Source organism: Neovison vison, chromosome 10, assembly GCF_020171115.1.
Source record: "Neovison vison isolate M4711 chromosome 10, ASM_NN_V1, whole genome shotgun sequence".
In the NCBI taxonomy this organism is placed as follows: Eukaryota; Metazoa; Chordata; class Mammalia; order Carnivora; family Mustelidae; genus Neogale; species Neogale vison.
In genome coordinates this window covers 44,323,274-44,342,987 of record NC_058100.1, presented here as the reverse complement: position 1 = coordinate 44,342,987, position 19,714 = coordinate 44,323,274, and the positions used below count along the sequence as shown (strand labels likewise).

Below are 19,714 nucleotides of genomic sequence, written 5' to 3'. Positions count from 1 at the left end.
TCTCCCTCTGCCTCTGCCCCCCTGTCTGCTCTCCTCTCTCTCTCTCAAATAAATAAGTAACATCTTTAAAAAAATAAAATAAAAATACAATCCGGGATTACATTTTCAGGCTTTCACACCTCAGTGAAATGAAGGGAGCTGAGAAAAGATTTTGACAGAGTAGGAAGGGAGGGTGGGCCAAGTGACAAAAGGGGCATAAAACAATGAAATTGGGGCTTCCCAAGTATCACGATCCTCCTCTGTTCAAAACAGGAGAAAATCCCAGCCTGATTCTAAGGGTGAGAGGCTGCATGTTGGTTCCCCCAGGATGGAACACGGCTTCCCTACTTCTCCCTTTTCATTTGCTTGTGTTCAGTCTCTGAGCAAATGTTCAGAGGGACACTGTTTTGTATTTCCGGGTCCTACCATAAACCCTGACACAATCGCACGTGCTCAATACACATCAAATAGGTAAATGAATGCATGTCCACTAGTACAGAAACATTAAGCAATTTACAGCATATCAGCCGGATGGGGATATATTTAAAATAACTATTTTAATTAGGGGCGCCTGGGTGGCTCGGTGGATTCGAGCCTCAGTCTTCGGCTTGGGTCATGATCCCAGGTTCTGGGATCGAGCTCCAAATTGGGATCCCTGCTCAGCGGGGAGCCTGCTTCCTCCTCTCTCTCTACCTGTCTCTCTGCCTACTTGTGATCTCTGTCTGTCAAATAAATAAATAAAATCTTTAAAAAAAACTATTTTAATTAATGGTTATTTGTTGTTTTGTCTTGTTTTATTTACTTTTTAAAAGATTTTATTTATTTATTTATTTGTTAAAGATTTTATTTATTTATTTGACAGAGAGAGAGAAAGCTCACAAGTAGGCAGAGAGGCAGGCAGAGAGAGAGGGGGAAGCAGGCTCCCTGCTGAGCAGAGAGCCCGCTGCAGAGCTTGATCTCAGGACCCTGAGATCATGACCTGAGCTGAAGGCAGAGGCTTAATCCACTGAGCCACCCGGGTGTCCCAGATTTTATTTATTTATTTTTGCAAGAGAGGGAGAGATGGAGTGCACAAGCAGGGGGTGGGGAAGGGCATAGAGAAAAGCAGACTACCTGCTCAGCAGGGAGCCTGATGTGGGACTCTACCCCAGGACCCTGGGATCATTACCTGAGCTGAAGGCAGACGCTTAACTGACTGAGCCACCCAGGTGCCCTGTATTTTTTTTTGGTTTTTAATTTAATTTAATTTATTTATTTGACAGAGATCACAAGTAAGCAGAGAGGCAGGCAGAGAGAGAGGGGGAAGCAGGCTCTCCCCTGAGCAGAGAGCCTGATTTGGGGCTCAATCCCAGGACCCCGGGATCATGACCTGAGCCAAAGACAGAGGCTTTAACCCACTAAGCCACCCAGGCGTCCCAAGCCCTGTTTTGTTTTAAATAATGGTTATTTGAAAAGTACTAAGAGAGTAGATCCTAGAAGTTCTCATTACAGGAAAAACGAAATGTGTAACTGTGTGAGGGGTTGGATATTAGCCAACCTTATTGGGCTATCGTCTCACAAAATGCACATATGTCAACTCATGGTATAAACCTTAAACTACAATGTTCTATGTCAATTACATGTCAATAAAACTGGAAAAAATAAAAATAGAAATAAAACAATGGTTATCAAGGCCATGTAGCAACATGGAAAATGCCTAGGATATTACATCAAATAGACAAGGTGCTTTCTATTTGTGTGAGGTTCTGCATGCATGTGAGTGAAAAGGAAACGAGGAGAGAGAGTTGCCTATGGGTCGGGGACTCTTGGGCAGCTTCCTTCTTAGCTTGTTGTTTAACCTCCTTTGTTGTGGGTTGTGCAATAAACACAGAAACCACTTTTTCCTGAGAGTCTCAGTTTTGTTCTTTGGAGCCTAAGCACCCTGACTTCAGATCTCACCATGTCTTTAGAATTCAGTTTTGTTTGATTTCTTTGCACCATGCCCAGCGTTGCGCCCACATGTACGCGGGAGTAGCTAAGTACTTTGGATATCAATGATCTTAAAGGCAGCTGCTACAAAAAATGTCAAGTTCAAACACTTGAACACATATTCTCCCAAATCAGTCAGCTGGCTGTGTTAGCGGAGTCAGTCCCTACCTTTACTGTTTCTCACCGGAGGTGTGACAATGGATCTCTTGGTTAAGGATCTCCGGTGTGCCTTCTACTTAAATTTCATCCTCACCACAAACCTGCAAGGTAGGAAATATTATTCTAGGAAGTAAGAGAAGAAACAGAAACTCCATTTAAATTCCCTTCCCAAGATTATAGTTGTGTTTCTCACCTTAGACTTTAGGTTCCCAGAGGACATGTTTTTACTCTACACGCCGTGACGGATGCTTTCCCGGGGCCTAGGATGCAATAAAATAATGCACATCAGTAACGGAATCCAGCCGTACAAGCAAACTACACTGTCCTGTGGATGACAGCGCCGACTACTGCGTAGGTTCCCAGGGAAGGAGTCTGTGCTCCTCTGTCACCTCTCCAGGGACATCTTTTCTAATACTACTCTGATTGTGCGTTGGGAGCCTCTGTCCATGCCCATATCCTGTCCTGGCCACAACAATCCAGAGCTTATCAGTCTTTGTTTTCGGTCAGGATGTGTTTGGAAGGATTCAGGCTTTTTGCGGAAAAAGCAATCACTGCCACTCTTCCTTCAGCTTCGCTTTCACGCCTGATGAGGCTTTATGAAAATTCAATCCTTCGGCTAATCTCAGGGGTCAGGGACCACTTCCGTCCCTGGAGGACGTCAGGCAAGTCTCTGGGAAAGGGAAGTGCTCCGGGAGCCTCCACTGATCCAGATCCGGAGGCTCCAGCTGGAAATCAAGCGTCTACCGGCTTCTGACAGTTTGTTCTCTTTATAGTGACCATTTCGTCATGGGCTTAAAGTAACAAATGGAAGGGGAAGTGCAAATGAATTCACTAACAAGATTCCGCGGAGGCCTAACACATCCTTTGTCTAAGTGGAAAACGAAGCTCGCATACCTGATCTTAATGAGATCTCTCCTCCGCTCCCATCATTATCTTTTCTCAAGGTTTTAGGTCTCCGGACCACATCTCCCCCTTCCTTCTGTTCAAACCTGCTCAAGGACAACCCCAGACCCCAATTCAGATTTCAGATAAGGTATTCCGTCTTGGTGGTCAGTGGGGTTTGAAACCTTGCCTCTCTTTGGGGACCCAAAGATGTTTTACCTCCTGTGAGGCATCATAAAGGCACCCTCCAGGCATGGGATCCCGTCAAAAACCCTGAAGTCATTTCAGGGCAGGCTGTCACCTATGCCGATGACTAGCTCGCCTCGCAGAGACGGAGGGGCAGTGTGATACAGGCCGGTGTGTGAGACCAGCTGGCAGGGCCTCGGAGATGGGTCACTTACCTAGAGAGGCTGTGGAAGATCAGAATGGTTGTGATTCTAGTGAAAGTTCTTAGATTTCAAAGGCCCTATTTAGTATCGGGTGACAGTTACAGATACAATGCTAAATGGCTGGCTTAATTTTTTTTTTAAAGATTTTATTTATTTATTTGACAGAGAGAGATCACAAGTAGGCAGAGAGACAGGCAGAGAGAGAGGGGGAAGCAGGCTCCCTGCTGAGCAGAGAACCCGATGTGGGGCTCGATCCCAGGACCCTGAGATCATGACCTGAGCCAAAGGCAGGGGCTTAACCCACTGAGCCACCCAGGCGCCCCTATAGTTGGCTTTAAAAATATATATTTAATTTATTTATTAATTTGACAGAGAGAGAGCATAAGCAGGGGGAGGGGCAGGCGGAGGGAGAAGCAGCCTCCCTGATGAGCAAAGAGCCCGAGGTGGGACCCGATCCCAGGACCCTGGACCAAGCCAAAGGCCGGCTTTTAACCAACTGGACCATCCAGGAATCCCCGTAGTCATTTTATTTCAGTTTTATGACCTTTGCCTTAATGTTTAGCTACCTACAAAGCTCCGTAAAACTGGAAACTTCATCTTGAGCTGCCACACTGATTATAATTAAAATAGAATGAGATGCGGTACTGCTAACATTTTTATGGCTTCGGGAGCATCTTCGTTGCCTCTGCCTGCTTCTTCCCTTTGGCTACATTAACTATCAGTTTTTCCCTTTCTTTCCCCATGGGCTCTGCTGTGTCTCCGATGGATTTTCTTCCATGGGGCCCCTCTTTAGAGGCCTTGGAACTTCGACCCTGCTCTCCTGACTGCTCTCCCTGGTTTCTCTTGCCGTGGTGGCCGCAGGGTTCTTCCCCGTCATTTGGTGGCAGTGAAAAAAAGAAAGCACCACCGAAGACTCTCCTTGATGCAAAAAGTCAAAGCTCTTGAACGCTGATCCTCGGGCACGTGACTTTCCACTGTTGTGTGATGGACCAGCAGGTACACACCACACACTTCTGAACACGCCCTTGCTTCAAGGAAAAGCTGCTGTACATTTGTTTGAGATGCAGGCTGAAGGAGAGGTTGATTTTCAAAGAACGTTATTTTTCACTAGGAAGGATGGCTGACAGATACATTGAAGTTATTCAAACGGGGGTTTGGCAGGTATTTTTTCAAAAAGCAATGAAGCGAGTCCCTTGCTTCAAGAAACTGACAGATTTTTTTTTTTTCCTTCTCAATGTTAAGAATCAAGTTTCCAAACTAAAATTAGCATTCTGGAAACCCTGTGTCTGCCAAAACAAGTCTTGGGAAACTTGTATGAGCTTGACGGCTTCCCAGCACCGAGAGGAATTTCTGATGAGATCAGAGGTCTTAACGAATGTGATTTATCTGGCATCATATCATGGGATAAATCAATATTTGGAAGAGCTACATAACTCAGTGAAATAATACTTTCCAAATGCCAGTGCAGAATGTTACAAAACCATGCATAGTTAAAGATCTATTGGAAGTACAAGACGGACCATTAGATTTTAATGTTAACAAAGCAGGAGAGGTTTACTGATATGGCTTCAGGATTCACAGAGCAACTAGTCTTTAAGATACTACCAGCTCCAACTTGTAATCATATTAAAGACTATCCACAGGGCTGCCTGGATGGCTCAGTCGTTGAGGGTCTGTCTGTCTTCGGCTCAGGTCAGGATCCTGGGGTCCTGGGATGGAGCCCTATGTTGGACCCCCTGCTCAGCAGGGAGCCCGCTTCTCCCTCTCCTACTCCCCCTGCTTCTGTTCCCTTTCTCATCATGTCTCTCTCTGTCAAATAAATAAATAAATAATATCTTAAAAAAAAAAAAAAAAAGACTATCCACAATTCCCTGAAAAGGCTACTAAAATACTTCTCCTTTTCCAACTGCGCACGTGTGCAAAGTTTTTCTTCAAACATGTCAAAATAGCCTATCCCTACAGCCTGAATGTAGGATCTGGTGGGAGAATCCAGTTGCCTTCTATGAAGGCAGACATGGAAGATTTTTGCTCTCTTTCAACATTAAAGTGTCATGTGTAAGTCTGATGATTCACAGACCTGTACCCCTGGGCCAAATAATACATTGTTATTTTTTTTTAAATGTCATTGTTCTCACTACATTTATTTTGGAAAGTAATTATTTTTCATAAAAATGTAATTAATTAAGGGACACCTGGGTGGCTCAGTTGGTTAAGCGTCTGCCTTCGGCTCAGGTCATGGTCTCAGGGTCCTGGGATCGAGCCTCGAGTTGGGCTTCCTGCTCAGGAGAAAGTCTGTTTCTCCCTCTCCCTCTGCCCCTCCGCACTGCTCATTTGTTCTCTCTCTCTTTCTCTCTCAAATAAATAAATAAAATATTTTTTTAAAATGTGATTTATTGAGATATAATAAAGTTATTTTTAAATGAATAAAATAGTTTTGTTTTAGTTTCTACTATGATTAACATTAACAGCTGTAACCCAGAAAAAGTTCTTTGGGTTCTTCAATGATTCTTTAAGATTTTATTTATGGGGTTGGGGAGAGCACAAGCAGGGGGAGCAGCAGGCAGAGGGAAAGAGAGAGAAGCAAGCTTGCCGCAGAGCAAGGAGCTGGATTCGGGGCTCGATCCCAGGATCCCCGAATCATGACCTGAGCTGAAGGCAGATGCTTAACCCACTGAGCCACCCAGACAGCCCAGGCTCCTCAAGGTTTCCTAAGTGCAAAAAAATTCTGAGACCAAAACCTTTGGGATTCACTGCCCTAGACTAATTTCTCATCCAGCCTCCGGTCTCAATGATACTTTCCTTAATCGTGGCCAACCAGTTTATTTTCATACAGGACTGGCTTCAGGAGGATGTGGAGTCAGCAGGCACCTGCCAGGTCTGATTTGAATAATGTGGTTACCACTCCCTTCCCCCCGAAATATCTTCTGTATTGGCCGTTCTCCAGGAGCTCAAATTTACCTCAATGATGTAAGTCACTTGAACTTCTCTCTTCAGATCCAAATACTTTTAAGTGGTAATTTGGTGCTAGTCATTAGTGCATAAAAATAGTAGCCGAAACTTTGGCGTATTGGCTATGTCAAGCTTTCTGCTAGATGTTTCTTATGTATTATCTCACTGAAGCTCATCGAGAACGAGCATTCATCAAACCCGATTTTCCAATGAAGAAATTTATAGTTTGGTTTTATGATGTTAATCAGCAAGGCCTTGGGAAAAAAATGACACCTGCTGCGGGATATCAGGTCCCATATAGTCCCCAAAGGGAAAGTCTGCAGCACAGGTATCGGGTCCCCAGATGGCTCATGGCAGACACCTGTCTGGCCAAGGAGAAGTCAGGCACCCAAGGAGAAGAGATTAAACCCATCCTACTTTGCTGTTTAGTCTGACCCTGGGGGACTTTGTCTCCACAAAACTCCCTCCTTGGCCCATTCTGAAATTGTACAGTCCCTTTTCCACTCCCCATGGGTATGTAAGCATCAGAACTGGGGGAAAAAAAAAGCTATACAAAATGACCGTTAAAAAAATAAATTTATTTCAGGTCTGAAACCCTGAAGGACAAGCACACCGACAAATAGTACAAAAAGCAAAAATTAGAACATGAAAGATGACTTAGTACAGGCAATACTCTGAGTTTGGACACAAACATTTTTAAAGACATTTCTCCAATGTTCACAAAAGGCAAAAGCTAGTGTTTTTTTTTTCTTGCCACATTTATAAATGCAACAGCTTTTGAAAGCATCCAATTTCTTTCTAAAATCACTTCATTAAAACTTACACAAGTGTCGGGTTACCCAACTCTTATATTTTCCAAAGATAAGACAGACTTATATGACATTCTTGTTTGACGTGTTACAAGTGCGACTCAAAATACAGAAAAAATTATCACTCCATTTTGTGTTTTGGAGCATCCTATTTCCTCCTTTTTCTAATCAACAAAGAAAGACACACACGACATATAGGCGTATGCTGCTTTTCAGAAACAAAGTAGTTCAACTCTTGCCTTTAATTTTTTTCAAAAGCTCGGGAATTCAGGAAGTACATGATTATTTTAAACAACTGATAGCTCAAAAATAAAAATAATTATTTAGGAGAGATTTTTAGAATGTATTTTTGGCCATAAAACCTGTGACGTACATATCTAAGGAAGTTAACGATTCAGCACAGTCTGCCTGCCCTGTCACCCCCTGAAGAGAGAAAGCAAAATGCAATGCTCAATTCCCCATACCCACCAAGTAACCACCACAGCTGCTGACTGGATTCTCCAGGGGAAGATTCTTCTCTCGCTAGACCTAAGTTCTGTGGTTCAGTAATCTGGTCAACCCCATGACAGACGGTATTTAAGATTCAAAAAAGATCTCTGAGGCCAAAGTGGACACATTCATTATATGGATGAGGAAAATGCTGGCCAGGGAGTGACAGGGACAGCTCGAAACAGACCCAGGTCACAGACCCAGAGCTCCTGATTCCCAACTACATTCTCCCGGTGACATATTCTCCAGGGTAAGAGTCTACATAATTTACTGTTGATTGATTACAGAGAATGTTATCATTTCAGTATAAAGCAATGCACAGAGTGTACCCAAATCAGAATTGCTAATTAGCAAATTAATTGCTAATTGCTAATTAGTAGGAGTATTCAAGGGTATACCTGGCTGGCTTTTTTGGGGGGGTTGATGTGGACATAATGTGAGTATCATGGCTGCTTAGATGTCATTATTGTAAAGATATTTTCCTATCAGCTTAAGAGAGTCAGGACAGGAACAACATTTAAATTCTCACTGTAAACAAAATGCAGTGGTAGGCACTGTAGAAACACATTTGGTCCTATTTTCCTTACCCTGAGCATGTAACAGAGCAGACTTTTTTCCGACAGTGTGGAGACTACGTACACTCTGGTGAAGAAAATACACTCCCCCGCCCACCGAGGGAGCACGTACCCAGGCACAGTGTTCCTTGAAGGAGAACAGGCATACACACGATAGTGCAGAATGACAGAAAGACAGCATTTCCAGAGGTCTCCACCAAATGAGAACCCCTGGGCTACGTTACCGTAGATTTATCTCTGCAACCTTCAAGTCAAAGTATTAGACATGATGTGAGGAATCGTGAAAAAGCCAACACATACGATGGCATTTCCTGCTAGAAAGTTATACACAGGCATACCTCGTTTTATTGTGCTTTCATTTCCTGCCCTTCATAGATACTGTGGCTTTTTGTTGTTGTTTGTTTTTAAACAAACTGGAGGTTTGTGGCAACCCTGCATCGAGCAAGTTCATTGGTGCCATTTTTCCAACAGCATTTGCCTGCTTGTGTGTCTGGGTCACATTTTGGAAATTCTTGCAATATTTCAAAGTTTATCATTATCACTCTATTTAGTATGGTAATCTGGGATCGGTGGTTATGATATGCGGAGAGCTCAGATGAGGGTTAGCATTCTTTGGCAAGACGTCTTTTTTCATTTAAGGTCTGTACATTGTTCTTTCAGTCCCCTGCACACTTAGTGGACTATAGAATAGTGTAAACATGACTTCTCTAAGGACTGGGAAACCAAAGGATTGATCTCAATCACTTATGGTGATATTTGCTTTATTCTGAATGGTCTGGAGCTGACCCTGCCGTACCCCCGAGGTATGCCTGTGTTGAAATAAAGAGGGTGAACAAGGCAGTGGGTACAAAATTACTCTTATTTCAAGTAGGCATGAAAAGAACAGTATTAGCACTTAGACCATGACAGGAAGGCAGTGCAGAGGACTCAAGATAATGAGCCTGTGTCTGGGCTCCTTAGCTTAATTAGAACATGAGTCTAAGACCAAGGTCACAGGTTCAGCGTGAACACAGAACAGTTTTGATGGCCACTGACAGTACATGTTACAAAGCATTGTTTAACAAGAACAGAAGAAACTGGAAAAATCTAGAGGTTTCTGTGGAAGTCTCGTCCCAGTGCTGTCCTGTGAGGGCTCAGAGGTGCCATGTTGGTAGGCCCACTGATGTGGACTGGACAGTAGGTCAGAATAATGGAAAGGGAGCCAGTGAATAATATATGCACACAGGGTTCTGCGGGGCTTTTACTTCTATGTGACTTAAAAGGACAAGACCTCCACATTATCATTTTAGAAAGCCTCTGACCTTCCAGTTTCCGTAAAAAAGAAAACACTTTCAGAAAATACACATCAAGAAGCTTACTTTCTGATCAGCAACAGGAGATTAAGAGTGGGATGCTTGGTACATCAATGGTAGTGTTCACAGACGGTGAGCCCAAGTATTTTAAGTAAAATCTTGCTTTACGTTAACAGTGAAGCAAGACAGTAATTGTAGTCCAGGGTCACATAATAATTTTCAAGTCAGTATCCATCTCCTGTCACATATAAATCGAGACTTACTGCTCAACTACCACATGATGTTAACTTTTTCCTTCGCCTCAAATTGCCGATTCTGACTGCTTGGACATCATCATGGTTTTGGATTCTTGATCTGTGGGACTATCTTCAACTGGTACCTGCAGAAAGAATCAGAAGATAAAAACACCTTACAGCCTCTGGCATGTGCCGTTATGACAGATCAACAGCTGGCTCGGGGATACAAAACAGCTGACTAGACACATTGATGTCACACATTTCTCAGGAACAGCATCATAAAAATATTCATTACTTACAGCTTTAATATCACCGTTCGTAATTCCTATGTTTATATTGTGTCTTTTGAGATCAGACTTGATTAATGCTGAAACAGAGAAACATCAGTGGAGTCACCAAAGGATATATATGAATGCATCTATCTCGAAGCAGTACAAAGTCTTTTTTGATGTTGTCCCATTCAGCACACGGTTGTACCATCACATTCAAGCGCATCCCCGCAGCATGAAAAAAATGCTAGTGTTTCTCTATGCCACTAACTTAATTAGCAATTCATTCATTAGTGAACAAATACAGGGTGGTAGGAACCAAAGATACAAAGATGAAAAGCACAGTCCTTTCCCTACAGCATCCTCCAACCTAAGGAAATATGGACAGCAAACGACTATAACACAGTAGGGTCACTGCAACCACACGGATTACGTAGAAGGTACAGTGGGAGCAAAAGAGAAAAAAAATGCCTCTGTCTGTCCGGAGAAAATCACAGAAGGCTTGCCAGAGGAGACACATTTGAACTGAAACTTGAAAAATGAGTAGGAACTTGTCAAGCAGATAAGGAGAGGAAGGCACTCTGGGCAGGCAGGAAACAGTACATGCCAAGAATGCAAAACGGGAGTAGAACGGCCAAGAATCTGGCCCCCGAGGTAGTTTGGGATCACTGGAGCATCAAGTACTAGGGGAGGAGGCAGGATGTGTGGCTTGGTTGTTCAGCACCGTGTACACTGTAGGGAAGAGTTTACACTGCCATCTGAATAGGGCAAAGGAATGCAGAAAGAAATCAGCCAAGTGAGCCGACAGGAGAAACAACACGGGTGTAGAAACACTGCTGGACGTTGAGCTTTGCTTCTAAATCCACTTTTACGCTAGTGCACCCAGACAAAATACAGATAAAAGCCCTTTTCTGTGCCCCTTCTCTAGCGATTGGGCAGGCTGGGCTCTACTCTCGTTCTTGACCATGTCGACTCCGATTATCCCTAACCAGGGTAAGAACTGGCTAACCATTCCATGTGCTGTTTCCACCACCACACACCATGGTAACTGCTGACGTGAAGGCACATTCTAGGTGCCAGACACGATGCCAGGAGCTTTTCATGAACCAGCTCAGTCAATCTGGGTAGCAACCCTCTAGGGTAGGCTTTTCAATACCCTGCTATATGAGGGAGAAAAGGAGGATCTGAGAGGTGAAGTAACTTGTTCAAAGTCACACAGCCAGAAAGTCACACAGCCAGGTCTGCCCACTCCAGAATCTTCACCGATTCTTAATACAATGGTTTGGTTTTTTATGCATAGTAACCGTATTGAAGTTAAAATCTGAAAAATGAATTAGTAGATTTATATCCTTAGAAAAGACAATATCCTGTTTTATATCTCTGTTTTTCCCCTTGAGTTCTGCCAAGCCATTGAGAACAAACAGGCACGAAAATTAAATATAAAGACAATATAACATAAGCACGTTTGCTGGGAAAATGCCTAATTTACCTGTTAAAATGATGCCTAGAAACATCCAAATACAAAGGAAAATGTTCCCTGCCTTAGGACCATAGTCTGATGTGAGCTTTCCTTGAGCCAATGTGAACAAAATTCCAAATATCTAAAATAAGAGGAAATACTGGTTAAATTTGCTTCTTTGAAACCAGTGCAATGTTTTTCCCAGAACTCTTCCTATTTTATTCATATGACTTAGCTTCTAGAAACACTAAAAGGCAGAATTTTTCAAACAGAAACAATTTTTAAACTTGCTATCCACTAGAATAGTCAGCAAACTAATTATCTGAAACTTAAGAAATCAGAGGTTTACCTGGGCTGAAGCATTAAGAAGACCAGAGGAAGTACCTTCAGATTCAGGGTAAGTGATTTCAACAGCAAATTCAAAACCCAATGGGAGGTAACCGGTCATGAAGAAACTAGGAAAATAAATCCAGAATTATAGAAATAATTACCTGAGGGATAGTATCACATATCGAGGCAATCATTCCAGTTCTCAGGCCTATTCTAGTGATCAGATAACCGAATATTCGGAACTTAACATATGAAAGTAAGACCCTATTATTATTCACCAATCAGCCCAACGACAGAAGAACTGAGAAATAAAGCAGTTCCTAAGTTTTTCTTTTTGTGAGAAAGATTTACCTCTAATTTATGAAGTCAATTGTCTTTCTAACTAAATAAAGGCACCTGGACTGAGAAAGACTTTTCCATTTTTCACTTATCATATATACCAAAAAAATTTTTTTAACTACTTTTTCTTTATTTCTAAATAATTATGCATTTACGTGCACAGGATAGGTTCTTATTTATTTATTTATTTGACAGAGAGAGAGAGAGAGAGCGAGATGACAAGTAGGCAGAGAGGCAGGCTGAGGGAGAGGGGAAGCAGGCTCCCCGCTGAGCAGAGAGCCCAACGTGGGGCTCGATCCCAGGACCCTGAGATCATGATCTGAGCTGAAGGCAGAGGCTTAACCCACTGAACCACCCAGATAGATTCTTTAAAGTTTAAAATATTACAAGACATTTGAATGAACTAAAAATTTACAACCACAATAGTAATACTTCAGAGTTGTAACAGCATGCTATCATTCCTCTTACATACACACACGTGCGCACGCACACACACACGATGCTTACCCGAGTATCCCTCCAGTAACAAACACGACAATAATGTATCCAAGGTCCAACGTGAAAGTAAATACAACCATTCCCAAAAAAGACAAAATGTAAACTATCAGAGTAGTCTGTCTAGAACAAAAACAAAATTGTTAGTATTTTGCCGGATTTTCCTAGGTATATAAAAATCACGTCGCTAACTATTGCTCTGTGCATAGAGGAATAATCAGTTCCTTGGTTTTCAAGATTCGGGTTCCCTTGTATGGAGGATGTTTCCACCAAAGCATGGACTTTAAAGCTTACATTTAAGATTCAGCAGCAGCAACCGACAAAACTCACACCATATCCAATGTTCAGACAGGAAGGAATATTCATGTGGATGCAATCACCTTTGTGCCACCAAGTGGGAGAGTTTCCTGTCTGTAGCTCAAGACTGAGTTCAAATTCCACCTCTTCCAAACGCTCTTTCCTAACCACTGTGGCTTACAACATTGTCTCTACTTCCAAATTCCCTTATCAACTTAGAATCTATATAACTGTCACATGACAGACATCTATTGGGCGTAGGACATCTATTTTAGCCTGTTATGTTCTTTTTTTTTTTTTAATATGTATTTATTTGACAGAGATCACAAGTAGGCAGAGAGGCAGGTGGGGGGAGGGGGTAAGCAGGCTCCTTGCTGAGCAGAGAGCCCAATGTGGGGCTCGATCCCAAGACCCTGAGATCATGACCTGAGCTGAAGGCAGAGGCTTTAGCCCACTGAGCCACCCAGGCGCCCCAATAATAACACTTTTAAAATTTCTTAAAATAAGAAGCAAAGTTTCCATTAAACCCCAAATACCCTAGGTTGTATGCCATACATTTATCTACTATCACTTACTTGTATGTTTTGGTATGATCTAGCCACAAGCCACAAAGAATAGAGCCCACCATTCCAGCCACTACCAATGTTAGCCCAATCCTTCCAGCATTGATTTCTTCTCCCTTTAAGAAATGTTTCATAAGAAGTTAATCAGATACTTCTAATTCAGATAGATCTTTCACACTCTCATACCTTGCACAGTCAATGGAGATAATCAGATAAAATTAAGCATACAATATAGTAGGAAATTTAGTACATCTGTTAGGGCGAAGGGGTTGGGGGGCTGGTAAAGCACATATCAAGTACATTCTGTTTTCAAACCAGAAAAAAAAGAATACCTAAAATGTGGGAGAAATAAAAGAAATTTTTCTTGAACCTCCATGGTTAGAAAGTGCAATGATTTTTGTTAGAATTCTCATGTAATTCACAGAAGTCTGAGAAGCAGATTAATCTGATAGTTTTTTTATATTACAACTGCTTTCTGTTTTCAAAAGCAAAGACAGGTCACAGCTTAATATTTACTTCTTTATATTTGGGTTGGTTTCCCTTAAAATTATTTGTTTTTTTCCCATATAACCAGTCACATTTCTTTTAAAAAGTACTGAAAAAGACTTGGGTATTGTCACAGCAATCATACGTTCCACTTTCCATTTTGTGTGTTTTATAAATTGGATTAAACATATTCTCAATTAAAACAAATGAGACTCTTTTAAAGCAACAAGGTCATAAGTCTTTTTTTAAGATTTTATTTTTAAGTAATCCCACGTGGAGCTTGAACCTACGATCCTGAGATCAAGAGTCGCACGTTCCACCGAGTGAGCCACACCCCAATAAATCTTTAATCTTATGATCATGCTGACAGGAATGACATTGTTTAAGAAACACTCTTGGCCAGGGGCATGACACAGTACAGACAGAAACTCACCTTATAATATGTCAGTATCATTTGATTTAATAATGTTGAGACTGAGTAAAATGCTCCTGTTATGATACCTACAATAATAAACGGGAAATTATAAATGTACCATTTACTAGATGATATGAGTACTCTGGGACGAGAGTGAATATAGAACACGTTTCTCACACAGCTGCCAGAGAAAATGAAAAATTCTTGCCATTCCCTTTCAGACGATGGAATGATCAATTTAACATCTGAACTTACTAGAGATTACAATGGCAAAATTCTGTCATTACACCATTTATTATTATTTAGACTCAGATGTGCCAACCGTAACTCCTGTGTGTGTGCAGAACACTGTACACAGCCATGAAGCCCTGAACGGATTGTTCACTGAGCTCCTACAACGTACCCAAGCTCATGAATGTTCATTCATGAGACCGAAACCCTGCCTCAGAGACCTCACCCCTGCATTCGCGACTTCAAGGTGACTGGTAAGAAAATATTAATTAGAGAATATTTAAAAAGGAAAAATAAAAAACAGTTATCAGAAAGCATGTGACTGGGTTTGAATCCCGCTGATTTCTGGCACGTTTGTAGGACTTTAGGTAAGCCTCTTAATCTAGTGAGACTTAAGTTTATTCTTTCTTTCTTTATTATTAAATATTTCAAGCATAGAAAACAATGTACCTCTTTCTCAGAGGTAACACTGATCCTCATGTTAGTGCTTATCATTTTATTTTATTTACTTTTTTAAAAAAAGATTATTTATTGATTTGCAGGGCACCTGAGTGGCTCAGGGGGTTAAGCATCTGTCTTCAGCTCAGGTCATGATCCCAGGGTCCTGGGATTGAGCCAGACCGGGCTCCCTGCTCAGCAGGGAGTCCGCTTCTCCCTCTCCCACTGACCCTGCTAGTGTTCCCTCTCTGTCAAATAAATAAAATTAAAAAAAAAAAAAGATTTTATTTATTTATTTGACAGAGAGATCACAAGTAGGCAGAGAGGCAGGCAGAGAGAGAGGGAAGCAGGCTCCCTGCTGAGCAGAGAGCCTGATGCAGGGCTCGATCCCAAGACCCTGAGATCATGACCTGAGCCAAAGGCAGAGGCTTAACCCACTGAGCCACCCAGGCGCCCCAAATAAATAAAATCTTAAAAATAAAAAAGATTTATTTGTTGATTTTAGAGACAGCACGCAAGTGGGTAGGAGCGGGGGGAGGGCACAGACTCCCCACTGAATGGGGAGCCTAACCCAGGGCTTGATCTTAGGACCCTGAGATCATGACCTGAGCCAAAACAGAGTCAGACGCATGACTGAGCCACCCAGGTCCCCCAGTGCTTATCATTTTAGATATTATAATATATGTGTAACTCTAAATAACAATTAGAATGATTTTGCATGTGACTGAACTTTATATAAATATATTATTTGTATCTATCTGTAGCTTGCTCTTATCATTCAATATTACCGTTTTGAGATTTATCTGAGTCAATACTTTAAATTCTAGTTCATTAATTTTCTCCACTATAGGATAGTCCATTATGTGAATATACTTCAATTTAATTATCTCCTGGCCAGTCAATAGACACTTAAGACTTTTTCTAGTTTTTCACTATTTAAGACGATACTGCAATGAATATTATGTTTTTGTTATTGTATACAAGGGTTTCTCTAAGTATACACCTAGGGGTAGAACATCTGTTTCTGGGTATAGTCAAATTGTTCTTCAAAATAGTTGTACTGGTCTACACTACCAGCAGAATTCCTTTACCTCACATTCTTGCCATATATGTTTTTATCAAACTAAAACAAATTTTCTTTGCCAATCTGAATGCACGTGTACTGTGTCTTACTCTGGTTTTGACTGGCATTTCCTTGATTACGTAGTAAGTAGTAAGGTTCAGCATCATATATGAGCCATATGCAAACACAAAAATGCTTTCTGGTTTCCTTAACTTCTTTGCCCTTTTCTTACTTAACTTAGGAGTTATTTCTAGAGTGTAGGTACTAAGCCTTTGTTGGTTATATGCACCACATTTTCTCATAGTCTATGTCCTGCCTTTTCACTGTTTATGGTGTTTTTTTAGAAAAGATCATTAACTTTTTTTTGAGAGAGAGAGAATGTGCATACAGGGTGGGAAGGGGCATAGGGAGAGAGTTAGAGAGACTCTTAAGTGGGCCCTATGCCTGGTGTGAGCCCCACAGGGGGCTTGATCTCATGACCCTGAGATCATGACCTGAGTTGTGAAATCAAGAATCAGATGCTTAAGTGACTAAGCCACCCAGGGACCTCTAAAAGACCATTATCTTAATTTAATCATATTTACCAATCTTTTCCTTTAGGGTTTATGTGTGTTTTGTTTATTTATTAAGACTTTATTTTTAAGTAATCTCTACATCCAATGTGGGACTTGAAGTCTCAACCCCAAGATTAAGAGTCATAGGCTCTATCGACTGAGCCAGCCAGGCATCCCTTCTCTTTGTTATATTAAGAAATTCTTTCTTAAAAAAAAAAAAAAAAAGGTTTTATTTAGTTATTTAAGAGAGAATGAGTGAGAGAGAGAGAGAGAGAGAGAGAGCACAAGCAGGGGGAGGGGCTGAGGGAGAGGGAGAAGCAGATCCCTCTGCTGAGCAGGGAGCCCAACATGGGGATCAATCTCAGGACTGGGGGATCCTGGCCCGAGCCTATGGCAGACGCTTAACTGACTGAGCCACCCAGGCATCCCAAGAAATTCTTTTAAGAATATGAAAGCCAATTTCCTTTCTTAGAACTTGAAAGTTCTAATTTTCACCCTTTGGTCTTTAATCCATTGCAATTCATTTTTTTCATGCTATGCTATAGAGAGCTAATTTTTTTCCCCATATCCCAGATGGATAATCAATTATCCCAGGACAATTTACTAGATGGTTTCTCTTATACAAAACACCTAGTTTTCATATATGAACGTTCTGGTCTTTGGAGCTGTTTGCGAATACAGCAGTCCCCTCTTACCTGTAAGGGATTTGTTCCAAGTCGCCCAGAGGATGCCTGAAACTGCAGATAGTACCAAACCCTACAAATACCATGTTTTTTCCTGTATATACATATATACATCCATGTGGTAAAGTTTAATTATAAATCAGGCACGGTAGAGATCAACAACAATAATAAAACAGAAAAACTACAACAAAATGCAGTAATAGAAGTTAGGTAAGTGTGGTCTCTCTCTCTTTCTCTCTCAAAATCTTATCATACTGTATTTTTCTTTTAATTGTGATGATGTGAGATGACGAAGTACCTACATGATGAGATGAAGTGGGGTGAATGGCCTAAACCGTGTGACGCGGGGTGAGGCTTGTGCTGACCCCCTGCGACAGGTCAGAAGGAGGAGCATGTGCTCCCTGACTGTGCCAGTCGGGGAGCTGAAACCAGAGTGACCAGGTCGCTGAAACCAGAGAAAGTGACACTAGGAACGAGAGGATCGTTGCATTCTAGTTTTTCTCCTTCCAGACACTCAGGGCCATGGCCACATGACTTTCAATGTGAGCGAAAGTGACCTGTCCCACTTGCTGCCCTAGTGATCCTATCAGCGCGTGCCAAGATGTCATTCTGGATCCCTGAGTCAACTCTGGGGAGCAGCACCTTGCTGTCAACTTGCCCTGAACACGCAGCACTGATAATAACTGAATTTTTGACGTGTTTGGCCACTGAGAATCTTCGTTAGCAAAACTTCACGGCCATCATACAAACCGGCCTGTACATGCATACAGAGAGCAGGTCACTGGGATCTCTGCTCTGTTCTAGTAACAGAATAGTCTATCCCTAGACTATACCCGGCATCTTAATTACCACCGCTTTATACATCCTGCTGTCTGAGATGTGTCCTTCACCTTGTTCTTCACTGACATTATCTTTGTCGTCCTTGGCCCTTACTTCTCTCTCAGGAATTTGACCATTGGTCAAGTTCCCTTACAAGCCCTGTTGAAATGGGAGATTGCAGGATGAGACATAGAGCTGTGTAAAGATCCTATCGAAGGACCCTGAGTAACTGGCTTTTGCTGCTCACTTCCCACTGAGCTCCGATACATAGAGGGTCCCAGCGTGGTTAGCCTGGGGAGGCCCAGGAAGACTGGCCTGAGGGTACTTCCCTGTGCTGCACCTTCCACGGATCTTGGATCTATTCCAGACGGAGTAAAGATAGCGAAAGTCAGGATAGAGGATCGTAAGAGCAAGAAATACTGTTATCTGAGCCTAGATTATTTGTCTGCATTTCAGATCGCAAATAGCACAAGTGGCAGAGCGAAGGTACACGTTCTCTCCAAACAGCCTCATCACAAGAAAATGTTGTCTTAGACTCTTTGGTTCCTAAGTTTGGGACACTGTATATAATCCTGAAAACCTGTCCTAGGAATATAGTCCCTATCCAGACTATTCCAGGTGCAAGTCTGCTCCAACTTTATATATAATACCAGTCATGGAGGGAGACAGGGGCCCCGTCAAAAGGTGTGATGTGACTCACTCATTTAAAACCATAATCCCTAACTAGCTACCCCTTCAGTGAAGAAAAAAAGCTTGAGAACATTTTCCAACTCTCCTGGGGAATATTACCAAACTCTCCACAGTGTTTCTCAATGCCTTCTTCCTGCCTTTTTTTTTTTTTTTTAAAGATTTAATTATTTATATTAGAAAGTAAGTGAGGCAAACATTAAGCCAGCTCTTGTAGGACTGCTTAAGGGAAAAAAAGGAGCACATTTCAGGTAAAAGGAATAATGGCACAAAATTACAGAGACTAGAATTTATGGCCTATGAGCCGTGGAGGCACGTGTGTGTGTGTGTGTGTGTGTGTGTGTGTGTGTGTTTGTGTCTGTGACAAGAGGCTGGTTATAAATTGGCTCAAAGAAAGTCTTATCTCAGGAGACAGTGAGAAGAGAAGGAGGGTAGGAATCTTTCTTCCTTAAACCACAGGCTACAAAAATGAATTTGCTCTTACAGATAATAATCACCCACTGTTATTTTCTTTACTTCCTAGTTATGTGTTTTTGGTTTAAGCTAACCAGTGGAGGTAACCATAAAATTAAGAAAAGGCACTATGGCATTCTGAAATATTTAATATTTAATGGGGATAGGATATAGCATCCGGGATTAACTTAAAAATATTCCAGGGAAGGGGCCCCTGGGTGGCTCAGTGGGTTAAGCCTCTGCCTTGGGCTCAGGTCATAATCTCAGGGTCCTGGGATCCAGCCCCCCATCAGGCTCTCTACTCAGTGGGGAGCCTGCTTCCCCCTCCCCCTCTGCCTGCCTCTCTGCCTACTGTAATCTCTCTCTCTCTGTCAAATAAATAAATAAAATCTTTTAAAAAAAAAGA

At 41.9% G+C, this 19,714-nt stretch overlaps 1 protein-coding gene across 3 annotated transcripts in view; it reads right to left on the bottom strand.

Annotated features, from left to right (window-relative positions):
• The window catches only part of FLVCR1 (FLVCR heme transporter 1), a 37,450-nt gene that overhangs the window by 4,618 nt on the left and 13,118 nt on the right, over positions 1 to 19,714 (bottom strand). For 2 of the 3 annotated variants that reach the window (XR_006386628.1, XR_006386629.1), the window contains exons 4-12: positions 14,399 to 14,466; positions 13,492 to 13,595; positions 12,632 to 12,742; positions 11,805 to 11,910; positions 11,486 to 11,597; positions 10,027 to 10,094; positions 9,755 to 9,870; positions 2,300 to 2,366; positions 2,116 to 2,207 (exon numbers count right to left, since the gene is read on the bottom strand). Coding sequence is in view for 1 of the 3 variants with exons in the window: in XM_044267165.1 (XP_044123100.1) it covers positions 9,793 to 9,870; positions 10,027 to 10,094; positions 11,486 to 11,597; positions 11,805 to 11,910; positions 12,632 to 12,742; positions 13,492 to 13,595; positions 14,399 to 14,466 (647 nt within the window). In the remaining 2 variants the exon portion in view is untranslated. Of the gene's footprint in view, positions 1 to 2,115; positions 2,208 to 2,299; positions 2,367 to 6,883; positions 9,871 to 10,026; positions 10,095 to 11,485; positions 11,598 to 11,804; positions 11,911 to 12,631; positions 12,743 to 13,491; positions 13,596 to 14,398; positions 14,467 to 19,714 lie in introns of those variants that run through there. The other variant, XM_044267165.1, reaches the window with a different exon arrangement.